The sequence below is a fragment of the Lissotriton helveticus genome, chromosome 3_1 (genome assembly GCF_964261635.1).
Source record: "Lissotriton helveticus chromosome 3_1, aLisHel1.1, whole genome shotgun sequence".
In the NCBI taxonomy this organism is placed as follows: Eukaryota; Metazoa; Chordata; class Amphibia; order Caudata; family Salamandridae; genus Lissotriton; species Lissotriton helveticus.
The window spans coordinates 166,728,956-166,751,609 of NC_136061.1; the positions used below are offsets into that span (position 1 = coordinate 166,728,956).

At 44.9% G+C, this 22,654-nt stretch overlaps 1 protein-coding gene across 1 annotated transcript in view; it reads right to left on the minus strand.

The window, feature by feature from the left end:
* LOC144822229 (myeloperoxidase-like) overlaps positions 1-22,654 on the minus strand; it is a 187,243-nt gene that overhangs the window by 114,044 nt on the left and 50,545 nt on the right. Inside the window, exon 6 of the mRNA XM_078679478.1 lies at positions 8,840-8,969. Coding sequence (XP_078535604.1) covers positions 8,840-8,969 — 130 coding nt within the window. The remainder of the gene's footprint in view (positions 1-8,839; positions 8,970-22,654) is intronic.

The following is a 22,654-nucleotide window of genomic DNA, read 5'->3' on the forward strand; positions in this document are numbered from 1 at the left end:
CAAAGCCTATTTTTGTGCTGCTATTGTTAACCGGATCCAGAGTTTACATAAGGGACCCGAAGTGGGAAAGGCTTGTTTTGCGTATCAGTTGGCCTGTGGTCCAAATACGGCGTTTTTATTACATCAAATGTCCGACCCGAATTACTATAAGAGAATTCGATTTAAAATAGTCAGAAATATTACCCGCATTTGGCAAGACATCTACAAAGCCTTTGCACTGCCAGATTTACACGAATTCATGTTTCTATGGAGTAACCCGAGGCTTCCTGGTATATCTTCTGACTCTGTGGGGAGAATGTGGCAACAGTGTGGTATAACACAGGGCAGTTATATGACGAACACGGCTTTAGGTCATTTTCATCACTGAAAGAAGAATTTGAGGTAGCTCATAACTCATTTTTTAAATACTTGCAAGAAAGGAATGTTTTCATTCGAGGGGAAGGCTTGCTAGCCCTACCCTCTACAACTGAGGTATTACGGGCAATCTGCCAGACTTCAGGGCGGGGTTGTATAGGGAAAGTCTACCAGAGACTCTTATCCGCCTCGGAAGATGATGGTACACAGATTACAGCTAATTTGAATCGCATTCTTTAAATCGACATTACTAATGAGGAGGTTTACGAATCACTGGCCATAATCAATACTGCAGTTACCTCAATTAATTTAAAGTTGCAACAACATCGTATCATGTTTATGCTGTATTATACTCCAAAGGTTATTTCTAAATGGGCTATGTCCCATGCTTCTCTTAAGTCATGCTGCCCCAAATGTAACGAATATGCCGTGGATCTCCGACACATGTTTGTTACGTGCCCAAAGTTAAACAAGTTTTGGTATGAGGTTACCCGAGAGTTGAGTAAATTATTAAGCAAGGACACTAAGAAACTGAGAAAGAAATTCTACTGGGGATAGTAGCTGACCCGGGCAATTTATCGAAATCTTTAGTTTCAATTATTATTGTTTGTGCTCGGTTGTGTATTGCTAGGGCATGGATCGAAACACTTAGTCCTAAGGTTACTGATTTTTGGTTGTTATTGAGGGGGGTTTATGAAATGGAATTGGCTTTAGCTAAAGTTAGGGGCCCATGTTCGAGGGTTACATTTGAGAGGGTTCGGTCTAGCCTTCAGTGGGACTAGTGGACACTTTACTTACTATATGTTATCTCTATTTAGTGTTTGTATCTATTTGTAATTCTCCGATTGTGTTACAGCACTTTTTTCTTGTGCTGTTTTGTGATGTGATGACGGCATTTATATTCCTTTTCTGCACTATGTATGTTCTTATGTTTAATGTATTTACCTAGCAGCTAATGAAAGCTAAAAATTAATAAAAAGGAAGGACAGAATGATATGAATCCAGTTTCAACGCTTGAGCGCAGAAATGTGCAATTGATGATGGATTCTTAAAGACAAGCAGGTTTTGCACAGAAAATGTTTGTTTACTTACCAGTACATGTTTATATTTGCACATACGAATTGAAGGTGCACAATGTTTATAACAGGGTTTTGAACAGACAACATCTATTTACCTACCAGTCCATGTTTACGTCTGCAAAGATTAATGGAATGTGTAAACTGTTTACAATAGTATTTGCACAGGAAATCTTTGTTTTTACTAACCAGCCTATGTTTACATCTGCACATATGAATTGAAGGTGCATAATGTTTATAATAGGATGTTGCACATAGAATATTTATTTACCAACCAGTCTATGTTTATGTTTGCACAAATGAATGGATTGTGTATAATGTTCACATTGGTATTTGCATAGAGAATGTCTTCTATATACCAGTCCATAATGACCTTTGCACTATCGATGTTAGGATGTGTATATGGAACCATGGTTTACGTATTGGTTCATACTTAAATTTTGTATGCATGAGTGTAATGTTTACAAAGTTGACCGAATTCAGGGATGACAAAAATTAGTGACATCTGGACAAGAAATGTATTGCTCATGAACTGATGATTTAGTACATTGGGGCATAATATATGCAAGCCATTCTATGTTCACAAACACAAATCACTTTATATCTTTTAAATTTGGTAGTGAGATTTAAACTAGGGGCCTTCTAGTCTTAGACGGTAACAAGTCCATGTATAAGCACAATGCACTTTGTGAAGATTTCCTACTCGATATTGAATATAGATATTGAACCAATATAAGTGAGTATATATGCTGGATGAATATACAGAAGGGGTAGTAGTGGAGCACCTTTATGGACAAGAAATGCAATGTTTGCAAGTAAGACTTGGATTTTGGACATCCTTGAGTGGCAGAAGGTGGATAAGAGCAGAACTTAAACATATTGCACTCCAGACAGTTTAAACATGGTAGCAGTTTAGATATAATACAGATTTGCAACAATATGGAAAAGTAAAGTGATAAAAGTATAACCCATAAAGAAGGAAGTGATTTGGTTCATGGTAAGAAATAAAAGTAAATATAGCTCTTTGAGAAGCTCTTAAAGGCAAGAAAGGAGATGGGCTACTGAAACAGTGCATCATTATTTTTGCGAATGTAGGAGACTATTTTCAATAGCGATCAGGGTACGGAAGTAGTTGTTGTTTATATTTAGCAGGTCTATAATAACAAGTAGGTGGATTCTGAGGGATAATAGGGATCACATTATCTTGGATAGCATCAGAATGATCAAACTTTACCAATTATGTTTGATTATAGTCTCCAAATGAATATTCCTCAATTATTTTTCTCTATGTAAGGAGATTACTTTTAATATTACTATTTAAATATTATTTTCTATATTATATATGTATTCCACTATGAAAAGTGGAAAATTGAACAACCCCATTGGATTACTATTTAAAAGGACAAGAGGCTCTTAAACTGGTTGCACTAATTGTAAAAACAGTCCCGAGTGCAAACAACCTCCCACAGAAAAAGACATAGGGGGCAGGGAAGGAATACCCCGCTCAGCCTGGTGGTCAGATCTCAAAGAGACCCCACCTGGGGCCAAAAGTTTTTTTTCTAAATTTTGCCACAAATTCCCCAAGTATCCGCATATCAGTAGCAAAATAAAAAATAAAAAAAACCAAGAATGTTCTTTATTAAATTCCCCTCGGGATGGGCTGGGTGGGCTACTCAATTTGTTGCGAGAAAAGGGCTTCTGGCCCTCCTCTCTGAGCCTCTGAACAGTCCCAGTGACCCCAACCCCTGGGGTTGAGGCAAAAAAATAAGAGAGGGGGCACAGAGCCCTCCTGCCGGACCCTAATTAGGTCCCAATGACCCCATCCCTGGGGCTGAAATGTATATTAAAGTAGAAGGGCGCTGTGCAGTCCCCCTCCTGTAGCCTCAGAGAGACTCCTTCCCCCAGGGGCCATAACTCATTTTTAAAGGGAAGGGGGCACTGTGGCCTCCCTTCCTGAGTCTTTATTGGCACTGGGGACGCCATCATCCGGGGATGGCTCATTTGCTGTGTCCCAGGGACCCCACATCCAGGGCACAATAGTTTCACCGACACAGGCAGGGAAATGTGTATGCTCCATGTGGGAGCATTTGTAAATCTCCCGCCAAACAGGAACAAACTCAGTGTCTTCTCCCACCGTGTGGGAGCTTTAAAAATGCTCCCGCCGGCTGCAAGCAGAATTGAGATCTGTTTCCCTGGCCGCACCAATGTGGGCAGGGAAACAGAACAACAGATTTCTCCCGCCCGGAGGGAGCAACATAAATGCCAGCTACCACATCATGCTGGTAAACCGGCTGGAGCAGCTGGGGCCCTGGTTGTCCCCATGACCCCCAGGGTGTGCATTGTGGGTGCCCCAGGTGGGCACCGGGGCACCCACCATTATTAAAGGAAGGCCCCACGAATGGGGTTACCGGGACATAATAGGTTCAGGTAGGGAGGCTGCACTGCCCCCTTCCACTTTTAATATGCAAACAGCCCTGGGGAATGGGCTCTCGAGGGCCTACTGAGGCTTGGGAAGGGGGCTGAAAAAAAAGCATTTGTTTTTTATTTTCAACAGGTTTCGCGTTGGATCCGCGAATCCCGCTGAAAAGTTTTAAAAAAACAAAGCGCAGGCTCCCCTTCATTTAATTAGGCCTCCGGGTGGGCTAGGTGCCAGGGCAATCATCTAAATACATGCGGGCCCACACAGGCCCCCGCAGCCGCGGAGACCGCCACCTCCCCTCGGCTACATTGAAAAGATGCGTGGGGTGTCTCCAGCCCCCCATCGAGCCCCAGGGACCACCTCCCTGAGGCTATATCATAAAATAAAAGCGTGGTGGGGCTAGAGCCCCACCACACAGCTCTGGGGAACCACCACCTCTCCGGTGCTTTAATACTGTTGGAGGGGAGCAGAGGGGCCCCCCTCGTGGAGCCGTAATAGGCCCTGGGGACCGCCACCCCCCAGGGCCAGCTCCAGCAATGTCCTGGGGTGCCCATCCCCAGGACATTGCAGTTTGGTATGTGATGGCGGGAGCACTGCCCCTGCCATACCATAGCAAAAAAGTGCTGCACGCCCCCACCCCCTTTAAAAAAAAACATAAAGTAAGGCCTAGCCTCCGGGGATTGGGTGGGCCCGCCTCCCATTTTATTTTATTTAAAAAAAATTAAAAATGGCTCAGGCCCCGAGGAATGGGGTACCCAAGGTGCCAAAAGATTTTCCTAAAAAAATAAAAGGAATCGGGCACCTCGCCGGAGATCCTGCCCCCTTTCTCCACTACTCTGCAAACGCGCCTCCTGGCGTGCTCTTGGCTGGGGGATTAAGTCCCCTTCGATGCTGAGGGTCCTTAGGGGCCAACTAGCCCACCTTTTACCCCCAGTAATCCCCACACAGAGGAATTGCTGAGAGGTAGGCGGAGGCCACACCCATTTGTACACCACTCTGCAAACGCACCTCTTGGCGCACTGCTTGTGGGGCGATGAGGTACCCTTGCGTCCTGAGGACCTCAGAACTAAAGTGGACTTCATCCCCCAAGCAGCAGTGAGCCAAGAAATTTAGCCATCAGTGATGTCATTTGAGATGTCATCAGTGATGTCACTGACCATGTAATGAGTGATGTAATATATGACGTCATCAGCAGTGCATTGGGGGAGCGTGAGTTATAGTTAGCTAAGCTAACTATAACAGCTGAATTTCTCAGGTTTTGTACAAGTGAAATGGCAGACTAACTATTACGTCCCTGTAACCTTTGGGTTTTTTACGTGAATATATTTATATATATATATATATATGTATATATATATATAATGACTTGAGGCTAGAGGCTATAAAATGGAGGATTTGAAGAAATCCTTACTAAGATTGGAGACTCCACTAAATGTATTAAATCCTAATATGGACCAAACAACATTCTCGGATTGGCATGATGAGGGACCAATAACTAAAAAGGTACCTATCAGATTGATAACTACTTTTAATTGTCAATATAAGAAGGTGAGACAAATAATTGCTAAGAGCTGGCCTATTTTAAAATCTGATATAACTTTGGCACCTGAAATTGAGAACTCCCCTAGTATCACTTACAGGAAAGCTCCATCCATGCCTGAGACTCAAACCAAGACCAAAACTGACTGGTTATCAAACAGAAAGGTGTTCTTCAAATGCAGCTCTTGCAGAGCTTGTCAATTTGGAGTTAACACAAGGGAAGTACAGGATGCTTTCTCCTCAGAATTGTATCAACTTAAAGGATTCTTCACATGTAAAACAGAATTCGCTGTTTACATTTTAGAATGCACTTGCAAATTAAAGTACATAGGTAGTACTAAATTACCAGATTTTTTTGTGGAAATGTTTTTATTGTTTCAAAAACTTTAAACATTGGGCATAGACAGATCATTACATGCTTGCATAAATAGGGGGTCAACGTGGAATCAGATTCAATGGCACCTCAAGTACATAATACATTTACATCAGGTCAATGGCCCTCCCCCCGTTCTTGTAGTTCCCCCCCCCTCAGTCAGAATCGCTGTCACTGCCTAATTGTGGTGGCTCACATATAAAACCTCTGTACTCATTCCACGCCCCCCAGATTTGAGCCCACTTTCTCTGACATTTTCGATCCAAATACACTGCCCTTTCGGCCACCATTGCAGAGTCTAGATCTAAGCACCACTCCCTAAGCACCGGCACCTGTGCCGCCCCCCCAGCACCTGGCTATATTCCTTTTAGCGTACATGATACTCAATGTGGCCCAGTCTTGCATGGAGTGATTAAGATCGTTTGGATCCCAAATATTCAGTAAGCAACATCTCGGGTCCAGGACCAGTGACTCCCCAACCACCTGAGACACACAATAGTCGACAATCCGTGGGCAGTCCCATATGGTATGGAAGAACGTACCCTCCTCCCCACACCCTCGGAGACAATACCGATGTGTGGCTTTCCTCATCTTGTAAAGAGAGACCCTAGTGTAATAAACACAATGCAAAATTTTTAACTGTACTAGTCTGAGCCTGGCTGGTATGGCCACTTCCCGGGGCGAAGAGAGTGCCGTTTGCCAGTCCGACTAATCGAACTCGCCCACTTCAGCGGTCCATGTGGTCCGCAACTTCAGGGTGGGGTCAGGTAAATTGTTAACAAGCTTACTATAAACGAAGGAAGTCGCCTTTTTGGACATATGTTCCGTAAGTAGCCTATCTTCCAATGGGGTAGCCTCCGGCAGTTCCTCACCTGGATGGATCATTGACTTCAGGGCGTGACTAATCTGCAAGTATCGGAAGTGCTCCGTGCGTGCCAGGTCGTACTGGTCCCTGAGGTGTTCAAAAGAAAGGACGTCCCCACGCCTCCAAAGGTCTCCAACCTTAGAAATACCGATCAGGTCCCAGGCCTCAAAACCTTTACTATTACAAAGTCTGCCCAGACGCCGTGACTACCAGAGTGGCGTAATTTGTGTTAGCGTGTCCTTGCATTTAAGGCGGGCAGAGGCCAAATACCACACCCAATCAGAGCTGCAGCATACTTGGAGTAGTAAAGTGCGGCCATCACACCATCGTTCCCAAGATCATACCTGTCCCCTTTGTACACAGGTTCCGACTGTGGAGCATGCAGCCATTGATTTACGATTTTTAACTGGGCCGCCCAGTAATACGGTTGAATGTCAGGGAGGGCTATGGATCACCGCCGGCTCCGGTAAAGTAGGTATCTGTGCCATCACCGCATGGGCTCACTGAAGATTAAGAGCGGTGTTTCTGTTTGGCATGAACCCAGATTGGTCCGGATGAATCAGCTTCTCCAAGTGTGGGGTCAGCCGAGTAGCAATCATTTTGGGCAATATCTTCGCTTCCGCGTTCAGCAGGGAAATTGGCCGGTAGGACGTGCACATGTCCGGGGCTTGCCTGGTTTCGGGATGGCAATGATCGTAGCCATCCGTTGGTCTCACTGTAGTATTCCCTTACGCAGGCTGTCCTTAAACATCTGCAGAAGGTGCGGAGCTGTCAAATCAGATACTCGTTTGTAAAGTTCTATAGGAATCCCATTGGGACCCATGGCTTTTCCCGACTGCAAAGAGTGAACCGCGACCACAACCTCATCCTTTGTGAACTCAGACTCCAGTAGCGTGGCCTCCTCTTCCGACAAGGAGGGCATTTTTATATCCTTGATATAAGTTAGTGCTTCCTCCGTGGACATACAGGAGGTAGGAATATACACCTCCTCATAATAGTCCGCCATGGCATCTACTATGTCTGCCGGAGCGGTGACCAACCCACCCTCTAGGGTGTGAAGCTGCGCTATCGTCCTCTGGGCCTTCTCCTTCCTATCTAACCAGGCTAGTAGTCGTCCTGCCTTATCCCCTCCCTGGAGTCGCTGTCGTACCCGTTCTCTCTGATGCTTTGTGAGCTCAGCCTGTTTAAGGCGGAGTTGCTGCGCTGTGTCCCTAGTGGGGTCTTCCTCATGCCGCGACTACAACACAGACAGATCAGTTTCGATCGTCTGTATGTCCGCAGTCGCCGCACGTCTGTGACCTGTAATCAGGGCTATTGTCTGACCCCTCAACACTGTTTTATATAAATATATATATATATATATATATATATATATATATATGTGTATATATATATATATATGTTCAAAACATATCCACTTTCTTATATTCCTTTTCTTTTTCTCTTTATTATAGTAATACTTTTGTACTTAATCTCTAAACCTTTTGTTTATTTTTACTTCACCAATTTTTATTTATTATTTTATGTATTCATTTAGATTGTCGTTTAATCTGTTTTAAATTATTTAATTTCAATAGGTTATTATTTTTTCAATTCAACCTCTATGTTTGTCGCCATAACCACTTCCCTGTGTTTCCAATATATATAAATATTTATCTGTACTGACCTGGGAAGTACTGTCCTATGTGATGTAATGACTCTTGATGTAAATGTAGCAAAACTGCTGATGTATTGCATGCCGTGTCATGGCAATGCACTACTTAAGTGATGATGCGTGAGTGAAATGTGGTGAGGGAGATTGTGTAATGTTGGCTGCAAGAGTCAGTAGGGTCTGGAGGCTGAGCAAACAACTGTTTGCATCAAGTGGGGTGTCCTACCTACGTTTTACTTCTTTCCCTTGGAGCAGATGTGGCACCTGAAATAATAATTAAGTAACCTGCTAGGTTTGATGATTCCGTACTACAGAAAGCGTACCGCGGCGGAATCGGTTTTATTGAGTGGGGAGGCCGCATCGTCCAACGGACGTGCGCAGCACTACGAAGGTAGTGCTCGCGACGGCTGTTGGCCGACGGGCGCATCGACGGGGTTACAACAGCTCCTCTGTTATCTGGCAGCAAGACAACTCCCCTAGTCTCCACTGGCCTTCCCATCGGACATGTCACAAAGAAGAAGCCCCTCCTACTTCATCATGGGTCCAGCCCCTCATACTCTACCAGAGGGAGCGCAAATCCATTTATTCTCCTGTTCTCCGTCCATCCTTTGGGAAGAGCACGTCCATCTTCATATTCCGCAGGAAGCAAACGAGCAAACGCCCTGTTTGAAGCACCGAGAAGCGGATTCCTCCTACAGTGAGAATGGAAGGCAAATTCAAGGAATGCTGGGATTAGGCACTGCTAATAAACTTAATGGTAAACATTGCAAGGTCAACCATATTGAGGTACCCACCTATCAAATGCTGCTTTGAAGAACAGTTTGTGAATAGGGGGGTTTGAGGCACAGTAATAAAAGTCTATTGCGTTTAAATGAATTGAAACAGATGCAAAAGATTGAAAATACTTTATTTAGACAATCAAGTTAATTAAAGTGCCAAGTACAAGAAACAAAGAATTATGGAAATATAAATTGGTTCAAATTAAATGTGTGCAAATAGCAGAATCTCATTGTGCAATGCACCCAATTCATTTAGAGCATAAAACAGATAAACTCATAACATAAAACTCCCGGTATTTGTAAAGTGCGAACTAATCACCCCAAAGGCTCTCAAGGTTCTGGGTAAATTAGAGGTATTGCCCAGAGGCACGTGGTGCTGTGCTGAGCTGCTGCCGGCGATCGAACTGTGAGCCCCGTGCTGTTGAGAAAGCCGCACGGGCCACTGCGCCACACTGCTCCCCACAGCAAGCCAGAGCCTTAGGCCCACATGCATCATTGTAGGAATTTGCGATTCCAAAATTGCGAAAATTAAGGAATCGCAATTTAGGAATTGCAAAATCCTATGCATCAAGAAAATGCAAAAGTTTTTGCGATTCCTTAATTTTCTTTATTTGCGATTCCTTAATTGCGAATCGCAATTAAGGAATCGCATTACATTGATTCCTATGGGCCTATGGGCCCATAGGAATCAATGGGAAGGCATTCTCATTTTACGAATTCGCAATTAAGGAATCGCAAAATGAGAATGCAATTTCAAGGGTGCAGGGGGGTCCAAAGGACCCCCCCTGCAACCCTGAAATGTCACGTAAGTACATTTTACTCACACACATGTCCCAAGGGCATGTGTGTGTGTAAAATATAAGTTCCAAAAATGCACTTTTGTGCATTTTTAAAACTTTTCGCAAATTACCATGAAGGTTTACTTCATGGTAATTTTCCCCTTCCTAATTGCGAATTCGCAATTTAAAAAAAATCATGCATAGTATTTAAGAAATCGCAAAATTTGCGATTTCTTACATGCTATAGCAATTTAAGAAATCGCAAAAAATTGCGTTTTCTTAAATTGCGAAAAATGATGCATCCCAAAAATGGTTTTTGCATTCGCAAACGGCCGAATTTTGCGAATCGCACCGTTTGCGAATGCAAAACCCAATGATGCATGTGCCCTTAGACTTTAACGGTGAGGTTATAGCGAATGCTGAAAAAAAAGCTCTGGGCCTTACTACATATGCACAAACCGGTAGTTTTGAAAGTCAGATAGGATTTGTATGCCCTGATGTAGGCTGGTCTGTTTCTATTTTGAATCTAAGCAGCAAATTACAAACATTTTGAACTACTGAGGTGAAGGATGATGGCATTTTATTACAGTTGATACATCTGCGTGGTCAACAAGTAGGTCAAACCTGAGGGTAGTGCTAAAGTGCCAAGATTATAAAGTGCCAGATGCTATAAATATTGAAATGCTGCGTGTTCAATCGATTGTAAAGATTATGTCACAAGCTGACTCTATGCTATGAATTTCTAATTTGGGAGGATAGGTAATGCTTCTACCAGCTTGTGTTGGCCCATGCTAAAGTGTCTACATTTACCTGCAACTTGTTGGGGTTTTGCAAGCAGCAGCTGTACAAGGGCAAAAATAGTAATCTAAACTGTATCTAATCAGATGTCTAGGGGCCGCAGAGCTCAATCACATGCTACTGACCTTACTCAGAGGACCTGCAATAAGCAATCTTTAACAATTGTGTCCCTTTAAGCTATCAAATGATTTATACTGATGCTTTAAATGTGATAAGTGGCCAGTTGGTAATCTCCTGTGATATCCAGATAATGGCACCATCCACTGCTTGCTGCAACGCCGCGTTAGTCATATCTGGGCCTTTTATGCTGAGGCAGAAGCTCCAAGGGGGTTGCTGCAGTAACTGGGTTCCTAAGTGTTTTATCCGCTCTATCCAGGAATTTTATGTGGCTGGCAATTGCTTGCGGGTGAGCTTAATTCAAAAGAAATGTAACACTGCTGGTATTATCGAGGTTGCTTGTTTAATCAGGAAATGGTGAAGCAGTCGTCTGCGCTCATCTGTTAAAAGAACAACTGCAATTCAAAAGTGAGTGCTTACCAAAAGAAGGGATCCTAACATTGAAAGAAGAACTGAAACTTGTTTAGAAGAACCCTAAAAACGAAGATATTAACCAGAATGACTTGTCTTGTGAATGTCTTTGGGAACATTGTTGCATCTTGTGGTGGCTGGATTTAAAAAGCTCTTCCAACCACATCCAGCAAACACTCACTGCAAGAGACAAGGCATCCTGGTGCGCTTGGCATGTATTCTCGAAGCAAAGGTAATGATAGGCACTGCCTGATTTTGCATAAAAGTAAGGCATGTTCTGAGTATTCATAGTTTTACAAAAAATCAGGACTTGCATCAATGATGATCAGACATTTATGGGGCTGAAAGCCTGATTCAATTGAAACACTGAAGGCAGTAAGTTGAGGATCTAACAACCAAGTTAACCTAGGATTTCAATGCTCGGTTCACATAGGTTGTTTGACTCTGCAGGAATGTTGCGCGCTTTGATCTCAATAGGAGGGTGATCCGTATATCGTTTAATGTAGACCTGTTTTCAGTATCTTGCTGTCTAAACTACCTCTGCTTCATCCAACTGTAGATCAGGCCATGTAGCATGTAAAAGAGGAAGAGATCAGCCAAAAAATCACTTTACGTTTTATGGTAATTTGCAAGAGTTTACTGAATGTGCAGAAGTAGTGATACAAGGGTACCTTCCTGCACAAAAACAATCCATAAAGGGGCATCTTCCTGCACAAAAACAAAAATCCATAAACAAATTTTCCTCTGCAGCAAGTGCGGAAAGGGTCAGCAATGAGAAATACAAATATTTCTCCTCTTTGTGCCTGGTTCAGGGAGGCGTAACATTTTGATGCATTCCCAGGTTCACTAGTTTTAGTATATCTGGGACTGCACCAAAATCCATAGATGGATGCATGAAAATGTTGATGCTCCTCCCAACGGAACACCACCCTAACGCATAGTAATACAAGGCAGCATTGCTTTACTTTTTGGGAAAATCCCACGCAAAGCCTCGCAAATCTGATTTGCGTGCCCTTGTAAATTACAAATAACATTTTGAATTGAGGCTGTACCAAAGAATGTGCATCCACGACGCAAAATGAAATCTGCCCCATAATGTTTTTGCTGCAAATCTGCTGTTGCTGGGAAGCCAAGCAAGTGAGCACTGTGATTGGTGAAGCTCAGCCTTCAAAGCAACCAAAAACAGGACCAAAGTTACCTGTTACAGCTGTGTGTTTAATCCAAAACTGTTTTTGCACTTTACTCACTATCTCTACCATAAATTTGCTATCACTTAGGAAGCCAAGCAGGAGGGTGGTGGACTTCTTTTATTGTAGACATGGCACAGCAACTAAGGAGCATTCTAACTGCTGAAGCCCAGCTCTTTAGGCAAATAAACATTTTGAGTGGTGTGATGGTGATGCATGTTTAGCACACAAACTTCATCACCATTGAGCAAAGGGTAGGGGATAGGCAACTGCTGGGCTCATTGTATACATTTTTAAAGAAATTGTCCATCCCTTAAGCTCCCTGCATGGGTTTCTATGCAAAGATACATTTAAACCAATAAAATCTCAGATAAATTAATAACTGTTCACAAAACAGCTAGAAGTCCCTTATCAGCCACTTACCTGAGAGACTGATGGCAAGAAAATCTTAATAAGCAACTTCTTGATAATCATGCATCAGACTCTTCACTCTAAGTAGAGCAGGCAATCTGATGTCCTTACCTAGATGGCCCATACTCTGCCAGCATGTCAGAATAAGCTTTCTAATAGTACACCACCATTGGAAAGATGAAGACTTGCCCGAATCTAAATAGAATGGGTGGACCATCACTTTGGAGATAGGGTTTTCTCACACATTTATGGTGGAGTACCCTATCCACCAGACTATAAATTGATTCTCAGAATATTTGAAAATGATTCAAAAGATTTTCATGAAAAAAATTGTGCTTTATTAGTTTTAGGCTCCTAAAAGCACACTAGACTTCACTCATACATTACATTTCCAATGAATATGTCTGTGAAGTTAATTCTTTTAAAGTAATGGTTTGGCCTATTTTATGTAGTAGACATCCATCAGAGCTTGAAAATAGAAAGATCAAGTTCTAACTGCGGATTTTGTGACCAATGGTCTGAATCTTAGATGTATATTGCTTATTGTTATCCAGTTTTTACTTCATACAAAAGAAAATATCTATGACTAGCCATATTAAGGTTACAGATCCATTATTGCAAGGAGGCCTTTGTGAGAAATTGGGTTGTTGTTTGTTGAGGGGGCTGTGAGCCCGCCTCAAGCAAAAGCCAAAATCCCTGTCAATGTGAACCACAAAAGTCACCAAATTAACCTGATCCAGAAAAGGGGGTGGTGATGAACAGAGTGTCTGAATTAAGCAGACCACTCTTACCCAGTCCAAAGATCAGGGCTTGATCCATCACCGTTATTTAGCTCACTGCCCCATCCCAGCTCAGAACCTGGCTATATGCAAATTAGTCTGTCCCTGGCCCAGTGCATCATGGGAACAGGGCAGACCAAACTACCAAGCCAATTCTTCACCAGAAAGGAGACAAGCTTCCGGGGACCGGTTTCTGCCATTTCAGGCGTCTTCGGCCCGGCTTGCTTGAATCCTGATGGAGCAGTGAGCAAGGGACTCATGTCTGAGTATACCCTTCCACGCTTATGGTGGACAAAATGATCCAGAAAAGGGGGTGGTGATGAACAGAGTGTCTGAATTAAGCAGACCACTCTTACCCAGTCCAAAGATCAGGGCTTGATCCATCACCGTTATTTAGCTCACTGCCCCATCCCAGCTCAGAACCTGGCTATATGCAAATTAGTCTGTCCCTGGCCCAGTGCATCATGGGAACAGGGCAGACCAAACTACCAAGCCAATTCTTCACCAGAAAGGAGACAAGCTTCCGGGGACCGGTTTCTGCCATTTCAGGCGTCTTCGGCCCGGCTTGCTTGAATCCTGATGGAGCAGTGAGCAAGGGACTCATGTCTGAGTATACCCTTCCACGCTTATGGTGGACAAAATGATCCAGAAAAGGGGGTGGTGATGAACAGAGTGTCTGAATTAAGCAGACCACTCTTACCCAGTCCAAAGATCAGGGCTTGATCCATCACCGTTATTTAGCTCACTGCCCCATCCCAGCTCAGAACCTGGCTATATGCAAATTAGTCTGTCCCTGGCCCAGTGCATCATGGGAACAGGGCAGACCAAACTACCAAGCCAATTCTTCACCAGAAAGGAGACAAGCTTCCGGGGACCGGTTTCTGCCATTTCAGGCGTCTTCGGCCCGGCTTGCTTGAATCCTGATGGAGCAGTGAGCAAGGGACTCATGTCTGAGTATACCCTTCCACGCTTATGGTGGACAAAATGATCCAGAAAAGGGGGTGGTGATGAACAGAGTGTCTGAATTAAGCAGACCACTCTTACCCAGTCCAAAGATCAGGGCTTGATCCATCACCGTTATTTAGCTCACTGCCCCATCCCAGCTCAGAACCTGGCTATATGCAAATTAGTCTGTCCCTGGCCCAGTGCATCATGGGAACAGGGCAGACCAAACTACCAAGCCAATTCTTCACCAGAAAGGAGACAAGCTTCCGGGGACCGGTTTCTGCCATTTCAGGCGTCTTCGGCCCGGCTTGCTTGAATCCTGATGGAGCAGTGAGCAAGGGACTCATGTCTGAGTATACCCTTCCACGCTTATGGTGGACAAAATGATCCAGAAAAGGGGGTGGTGATGAACAGAGTGTCTGAATTAAGCAGACCACTCTTACCCAGTCCAAAGATCAGGGCTTGATCCATCACCGTTATTTAGCTCACTGCCCCATCCCAGCTCAGAACCTGGCTATATGCAAATTAGTCTGTCCCTGGCCCAGTGCATCATGGGAACAGGGCAGACCAAACTACCAAGCCAATTCTTCACCAGAAAGGAGACAAGCTTCCGGGGACCGGTTTCTGCCATTTCAGGCGTCTTCGGCCCGGCTTGCTTGAATCCTGATGGAGCAGTGAGCAAGGGACTCATGTCTGAGTATACCCTTCCACGCTTATGGTGGACAAAATGATCCAGAAAAGGGGGTGGTGATGAACAGAGTGTCTGAATTAAGCAGACCACTCTTACCCAGTCCAAAGATCAGGGCTTGATCCATCACCGTTATTTAGCTCACTGCCCCATCCCAGCTCAGAACCTGGCTATATGCAAATTAGTCTGTCCCTGGCCCAGTGCATCATGGGAACAGGGCAGACCAAACTACCAAGCCAATTCTTCACCAGAAAGGAGACAAGCTTCCGGGGACCGGTTTCTGCCATTTCAGGCGTCTTCGGCCCGGCTTGCTTGAATCCTGATGGAGCAGTGAGCAAGGGACTCATGTCTGAGTATACCCTTCCACGCTTATGGTGGACAAAATGATCCAGAAAAGGGGGTGGTGATGAACAGAGTGTCTGAATTAAGCAGACCACTCTTACCCAGTCCAAAGATCAGGGCTTGATCCATCACCGTTATTTAGCTCACTGCCCCATCCCAGCTCAGAACCTGGCTATATGCAAATTAGTCTGTCCCTGGCCCAGTGCATCATGGGATCAGGGCAGACCAAACTACCAAGCCAATTCTTCACCAGAAAGGAGACAAGCTTCCGGGGACCGGTTTCTGTAAATAATTTTGTCCACCCTAAGCGTGGAAGGGTATACTCAGATGTGAGTCCCTTGCTCATTGCACCATCAGGATTCAAGCAAGCCGGGCCGAAGACGGCTGTAATGCCAGAAACCGGTCCCCGGAGCTTGTTTCCTTCCCAGTGTAAGAATTGGCTTTTGTAGTATGGTCTGCCCTGTTCCCATGATGCACTGGGCCAGGGACAGACTAATTTGCATACAGCCAGGTTCTGAAACTGGGATGGTGCAATGAGCTAAAAAACGGTGTTGGATCTAGCCCTGATCTCTTGACTGGGTGAGAGTATTCTGCTTAATTCAGAGACTCTGTCCATCACCACCCCTTGTTGTAAATAATTTTGTCCACCCTAAGCGTGGAAGGGTATACTCAGATGTGAGTCCCTTGCTCATTGCACCATCAGGATTCAAGCAAGCCGGGCCGAAGACGGCTGTAATGCCAGAAACCGGTCCCCGGAAGCTTGTTTCCTTCCCAGTGTAAGAATTGGCTTTTGTAGTATGGTCTGCCCTGTTCCCATGATGCACTGGGCCAGGGACAGACTAATTTGCATACAGCCAGGTTCTGAAACTGGGATGGTGCAATGAGCTAAAAAACGGTGTTGGATCTAGCCCTGATCTCTTGACTGGGTGAGAGTATTCTGCTTAATTCAGAGACTCTGTCCATCACCACCCCTTGTTGTAAATAATTTTGTCCACCCTAAGCGTGGAAGGGTATACTCAGATGTGAGTCCCTTGCTCATTGCACCATCAGGATTCAAGCAAGCCGGGCCGAAGACGGCTGTAATGCCAGAAACCGGCCCCACGGAAGCTTGTTTCCTTCCCAGTGTAAGAATTGGCTTTTGTAGTATGGTCTGCCCTGTTCCCATGATGCACTGGGCCAGGGACAGACTAATTTGCATACAGCCAGGTTCTGAAACTGGGATGGTGCAATGAGCTAAAAAACGGTGTTGGATCTAGCCCTGATCTCTTGACTGGGTGAGAGTATTCTGCTTAATTCAGAGACTCTGTCCATCACCACCCATTGTTGTAAATAAGTTTGTCCACCCTAAGCGTGGAAGGGTATACTCAGATGTGAGTCCCTTGCTCATTGCACCATCAGGATTCAAGCAAGCCGGGCCGAAGACGGCTGTAATGCCAGAAACCGGTCCCCGGAAGCTTGTTTCCTTCCCAGTGTAAGAATTGGCTTTTGTAGTATGGTCTGCCCTGTTCCCATGATGCACTGGGCCAGGGACAGACTAATTTGCATACAGCCAGGTTCTGAAACTGGGATGGTGCAATGAGCTAAAAAACGGTGTTGGATCTAGCCCTGATCTCTTGACTGGGTGAGAGTATTCTGCTTAATTCAGAGACTCTGTCCATCACCACCCCTTGTTGTAAATAATACCAAATTAACCTGTGCTTAATCCTCTGGTAGCTTGGCACAAAAGCAACCAGACTTAACCTAGAGGCAATGTGTAACGTATTTATGCAGCACTTAAACAGTCCTTCTTCCTCAGGTAGCAGGGCTGCAGAGCAGTCCCTTTTGCAGGAGAGCAGCTGGGTTGTCCTTCTTGCAGCAGAGCATGAGGGCAGCAGATCAGAACTTCTTCTGAGTCTTTCACAGGTCCAGAAGTGATCTGAAGAGTGTGTCTGAGCAGGGCCGGACTGGCTGTAGCGGGCACCGGACATTTCCCCGGTGGGCCGCTAGGATGGGGCCGATTTTGGTCCCCTGGGGGCCATTTTTGTTACAGGGCCGTTTATGCAGCATAGCTGCAAAATTGGACCCTGTAACAAAATCAGCCGAAACCAGCCCTGGCAAACAGCTCGCAAGGTCCCAGAGGGGGCGGCTGAGCTTTTTGCCAGGGCCAGTCTTGTTTGAGTGTCTCCTTTTTATGCCTGGTGCCTAGTTTGAAGTGGGAGAAGCATCTCTTGTTTTGCCCTACAGAGGTGTCTGCAATTTCCTGCCTCCCTGTCCTGGTCCCAGTCTGTCTGGGTGCACAATAGGCTAGTGTGGAATCCTTTATGTGAGAGCTGAGACAGTGCCATTGAAGTGTAAATGTAGTAGGTGATAATTACGCCCCATCCCAATCAAGTCAGAGATGGCCCCTCCTGCCAGCACCCAGACCCTCCTTTGTAATACTGTCTAAGAGGAATAAACGAAGGTCAACTGCCAACTACATCTCATCACCTATCATGTGACCGAGAAGCAGGCTACAAGCACCAAATAGTTAGGCCAAGAAAATGCCAACTTTCTAAAAATATACCTAATAAAACAGGGCAACCCAATATTTCCCCAGGGAGCTGGGTAATGCAATCTACAAAAGAAAAAAGTTCCCGGAGGAATTATTTATACTTAACTTGATTTTGTGCTGGTCATGAAAATGATCCCAAAGCATTACATAAATAAATCCGTAAAGGGCTTTCTGAGCACAGCAGGGAGCTCTGATAGGGAGCCAGTAAAGATTGAGAAGGACAGGAGAGATGTTGTCAGATTTCTTGTATCCTGAAACAAAGTAGATGGTAGTGTGAGGAACAGCTGTGAGAGGGCCAGGTGAACTTTAGAGTGACCAGAGAGAAGCGAGTTCCCATAGATCAACCTGGAGAGAACATATTGACTGTGGACATGTAGGGATGAACTGCCAATGACCCAAAGTCATTTGAGGTGGTAGTGTCAGTTCTCAGCCATCATCTGGATATGACATTGTAGGTTAAGCCAATACTCCATGATGAATCCCAGTTACTTAACACTGTCCACAATCATTGGTTTGCAACTTGGGGCATAGCAAGAACAATCCACTGATAGATGAGTAGGTTGGTATTTTCAGTGGCATTAAAATGAGTTCTGTTTTAGTTGAGTGTAGTTTTAGGTTTTGGATGGACATCCACTTTTGAGTTCGGGACAGGGTATTGCCAAGTAGATAGGTGTCATTCGGAGAGGAAATCTTGAGGTAGTCTGAGTATTATCTGTATATAGTATACCAAAATTTCTGAAGCTCTCTCCAAGTGGTTCTAGATAAACAAAGTAGCAGACAGCATTGATCCCTGAGGAACCACTCGTGGAAGGTTAACTGCAGTGGATAGAGAACTCTGTTTTAACTACGAGTGGTACGAGAGATAGGAAGTAAATCAATTTAGAATTGTTACCTCAATGCCCATGTTATCATTCAGGATGTTAACCAATGCCCTGACTGTATCAAAGATATCTGAAAGGTGTAGAAGAAGACAAAGACCGTCCTATTGGAGGAAACAGAGTGCGTCATCAAGCACTTGTTGCATAAAAGTCTCTGCTCTTTAGCCCTGCCTGTATTCAGATTAGAATTTGTTCAGGAGGTTGTTATTTGGATATGATAAGAAGGCTGAGAGGCTACACTGCTTTCTCTCATCTTGCCTAGGAAAAAAATAGTTAGTTCTTTAGGTCCCATGTATGTGCAGAGGCTTTATCAGAAGGAGGGAGACTTGTCATGTTTTTAGACAGTCTGGGAAGGTACCTTGCATAAGTGAAGAATTCACTTATGTAGCCCAGAAAGGTAGCAGTGCTTCACAAGCTCATTGTTGATGGATCCTGGTACACGGTCATTGAAATGATTCAACAGTTTAACTTTGGTTATCGTTTTGAGTAACTCCATCTCTGATATTTCGTTAAGGAATAAAACAAAGCCTTCACACTTATCTTCCTGAACATGGGCTCTATTGTTGGAGATCAGGTTGTTTGACTGCTTAATTACCTTGAAGAGATGTGTTGGCATTTCTTGGAGGTGTTTGTCAGGTATGGAGTACACTGAAGCCATGGACGATCCAGCTGGACACTGGACACCACTTCTTGTACAGGGATGGGGAAAGGCATGAAGCGAGGGACACAAAGGGTATTTTGGATTAGGACAGTGCATGGAGAGCACAGGCACAGGACAAGCTCCCTAAGAGTGGAGAGAGCATTCCTAATAAAATATAGGTTGGTCTATATAACTGGGTTTGGGTTCTTTATTCATCTCTGCTTACGGAACATAACAGCATGTGAGAGGACTTAACGCTGAAAATATGAGTGTAGTAGGAGATTACTGTTGAGGAAAGAAGACAAGACTTTGACAGATTGGACTAGGATGTGGTCCCAATGCTGATTGAAATCACTCAGGAAGATGCTGGTCTCAGAAATCAACAGATGCGACATGATGAATTTAAATGCATACTTCTATAAATGTGTTATTTTTACCAGCAGGATGGTAAATGACATTTTGCCTGAACATAGAAGCCTTATGAGTGAAGATCTCCATTGACAGGTACTGGAAGGAGTGGTACTGAACAGCAGGGCATTTTCTGAAGCCTAACTTGCTCTTCAAAACAGCTACATATGTTATCTCTCTCATCCCAAATAATGAAACACTGCAGGGGAAGAAGGATGGTGAGTAATGTCCCAGTTAGGACTAGGATATCAAGGATAACATTCCAAAATAGTGTCAAAGATCATAATTGAAATCATTGATTACTGAATAGCAGTTGTGAAAGATGCACTAGGTGCTCTGAAGCAAATATTGTCTTGTAATGGACACAGAGTTACTTAGCTGATTGATAGGTATTGGAATGAGGTTATCTGTTTCCTTCTTGAGTGAAGAGATGGTACGGCGCGGTCATTGGTTTACGATAAATGGGAAGGGAGAGTTGGCTGGTAGTTGGTCACTCACCGATTTAGCGTTGGGGCAAGTGGTTACCTGGCTTTCATCAAGTTCACAAAGTTTCTAAATGTCAACAAGGTTGCAGAGTTTGCCGTCTGTGAGGGAGAGTTATGCTCTCCAGGCAGGGTTCACAATGAATTTGTGGAATTCAATCTCGCTAAGGATTATTTATCGGGTCATTATTGAGAGGGTAGATGGGGTGTGGACTACCTGAGAGAAAGCTTTCATTTTCTCAGTTAGTTTGGCCAAGGTGGATAGTAGATCTGGAGGGGGAGACAAGTGTAGTTCTTGGAGATGAGACTTGGAATGTCCCATCAGGCTGAAAGTTAACTCTGGGAGATGAGGCTTGGATTGTCCTAATGCATTATGATATTGACATGGTGCCCTAGAGATGAATGTAAGTTGCATATTACCAGAGGGATGAGCAGGAAAGAAAAGGTTTGGGGGCCCTGAATGTTGGAATGTGATGGGAGGTTTGGAGGGAGATAGAGGGGGGTCTGAGAAGAGAGGACATTGGAGGGTTGTAAGGTTATAGGCAAAGAAAGAAACTCATAAGGAAGGGTAGAGAGGAATTAGCGAATACAATGACAAGGTGTGAGGTTTGGAGGTGAGATGAGGTCTAGACAGTGAAAAACTAGAGGGGTGTTGTGTAAGGAACAATAGGATAGGGAAATAGGGGGAATTGTTGGAGTGTGAGCATGGGTTTCTCCACGTTTTCCTGCAATGAACACTAATCTGGATCAGCGTATCACTGAGGCCTTGGACCGTGTTGCTCCGCTTGCCCTGGCTAGAACGGGGGGACGTTCTCAGAGAGCGGCACCATGTGATAGTGAGGAGGTGCGGGTGGCCAAGGCCGTGTGCAAACGCGCAGAAAGGCAGTGGAGGACAGCCTTCGCCACTCAAGCTAAAGCTGATTATGTTGCAAGTAGACGCATCTACCACAGACTAATTAGGAAGGCTAAAACGGCGTACTACGACACCAGGATTAGGGAAGCAGAAAACTCCATGAAGGAATTGTTTTTAATATATAAATCGCTCTCGGCTGGGAAGCCAGCGGCAGTTCCAGAAGAATTCTGCTCGGTGGACAGCTGTAACCGAATAGCGGAGTTTTTTGCTAACAAGGTGGCAAATATCTATTCGGCCTTTCCAAGCCAAGTTAGCATAGGCCAGAGTTTGAGGAGGAGCCTAGGGTGAGGGGAGAACAACGGGTGCTGACTAGATTCGTCACCCTGCCTACTGAGGCGCTCATCCAGATCTGCGGATCAATAAAATCAGGCTCCCCTAGGGATCCTACTACACCTAAACGCTTGATGGGCAGTTTGCACGTATTAGAGCCGTACATCCGTCATCTCCTGGATATCTCCTTTGGGACCCATACTGTACCGGATGCCTGGAAACGCGCGGTGGTCCTCCCTCTCCAAAAAAAGCCCAATATCAGCTACGACAGGTTAGAAAATCTTCGACCTATTTCTCTCCTGCCATATATGGCGAAGGTTGCTGAGAAAACTGTGAACCTCCAGCTGGGGGATTTTGTGGGAGAGGCTTCCCTGCTTCACGATTCTCAGTTTGGCTTCCGTCCACGGCACTCGACGGAGTCAGCACTACTTATGGCAGTAGAGTCCATACGGCAGGGAGTGGAAGAAGGCCAGACTATGGCCCTGATCCTCCTGGACCTAAGCGCAGCATTCGACACTGTAGCTCATTCCATCTTGCTACAGTGTCTGAATGATGGAGGGGTATCAGGAGCTGCGCTTAGTTGGATCCAGTCTTTCCTGACAGGCAGATGCTTTCAAGTCCGTCAGGGAGAATGTTACTCTAGGGAGATCAGCTTGGGCCAGGGCGTGCCGCAGGGCTCGTCCCTGAGCCCAACTCTGTTTAATCTGTACGTCTCCCCGCTGGCGGCGATTGTTGAAAGTCATGGCCTGCGCCTTGTGTCATATGCCGACGACACGCAGTTGGTCATCTCCCTCTCACGCAGGCCAAGTCTTGCGGCGGACAGTTTCAGACTTTGCATTCAAGAGCTGGTAACCTGGATGTCCGCCAACTGCTTGAAACTTAACGGTAGCAAGACCGAGGTACTCGTGGTAGGGGGAGGGCCATCGGTCTGGTCGTCGGCATGGTGGCCACCCTGTCTGGGAGAAACACCTGTTCCTTGCCAGGAAGCAAGGAATCTTGGGGTATGGCTTGATGCCGACC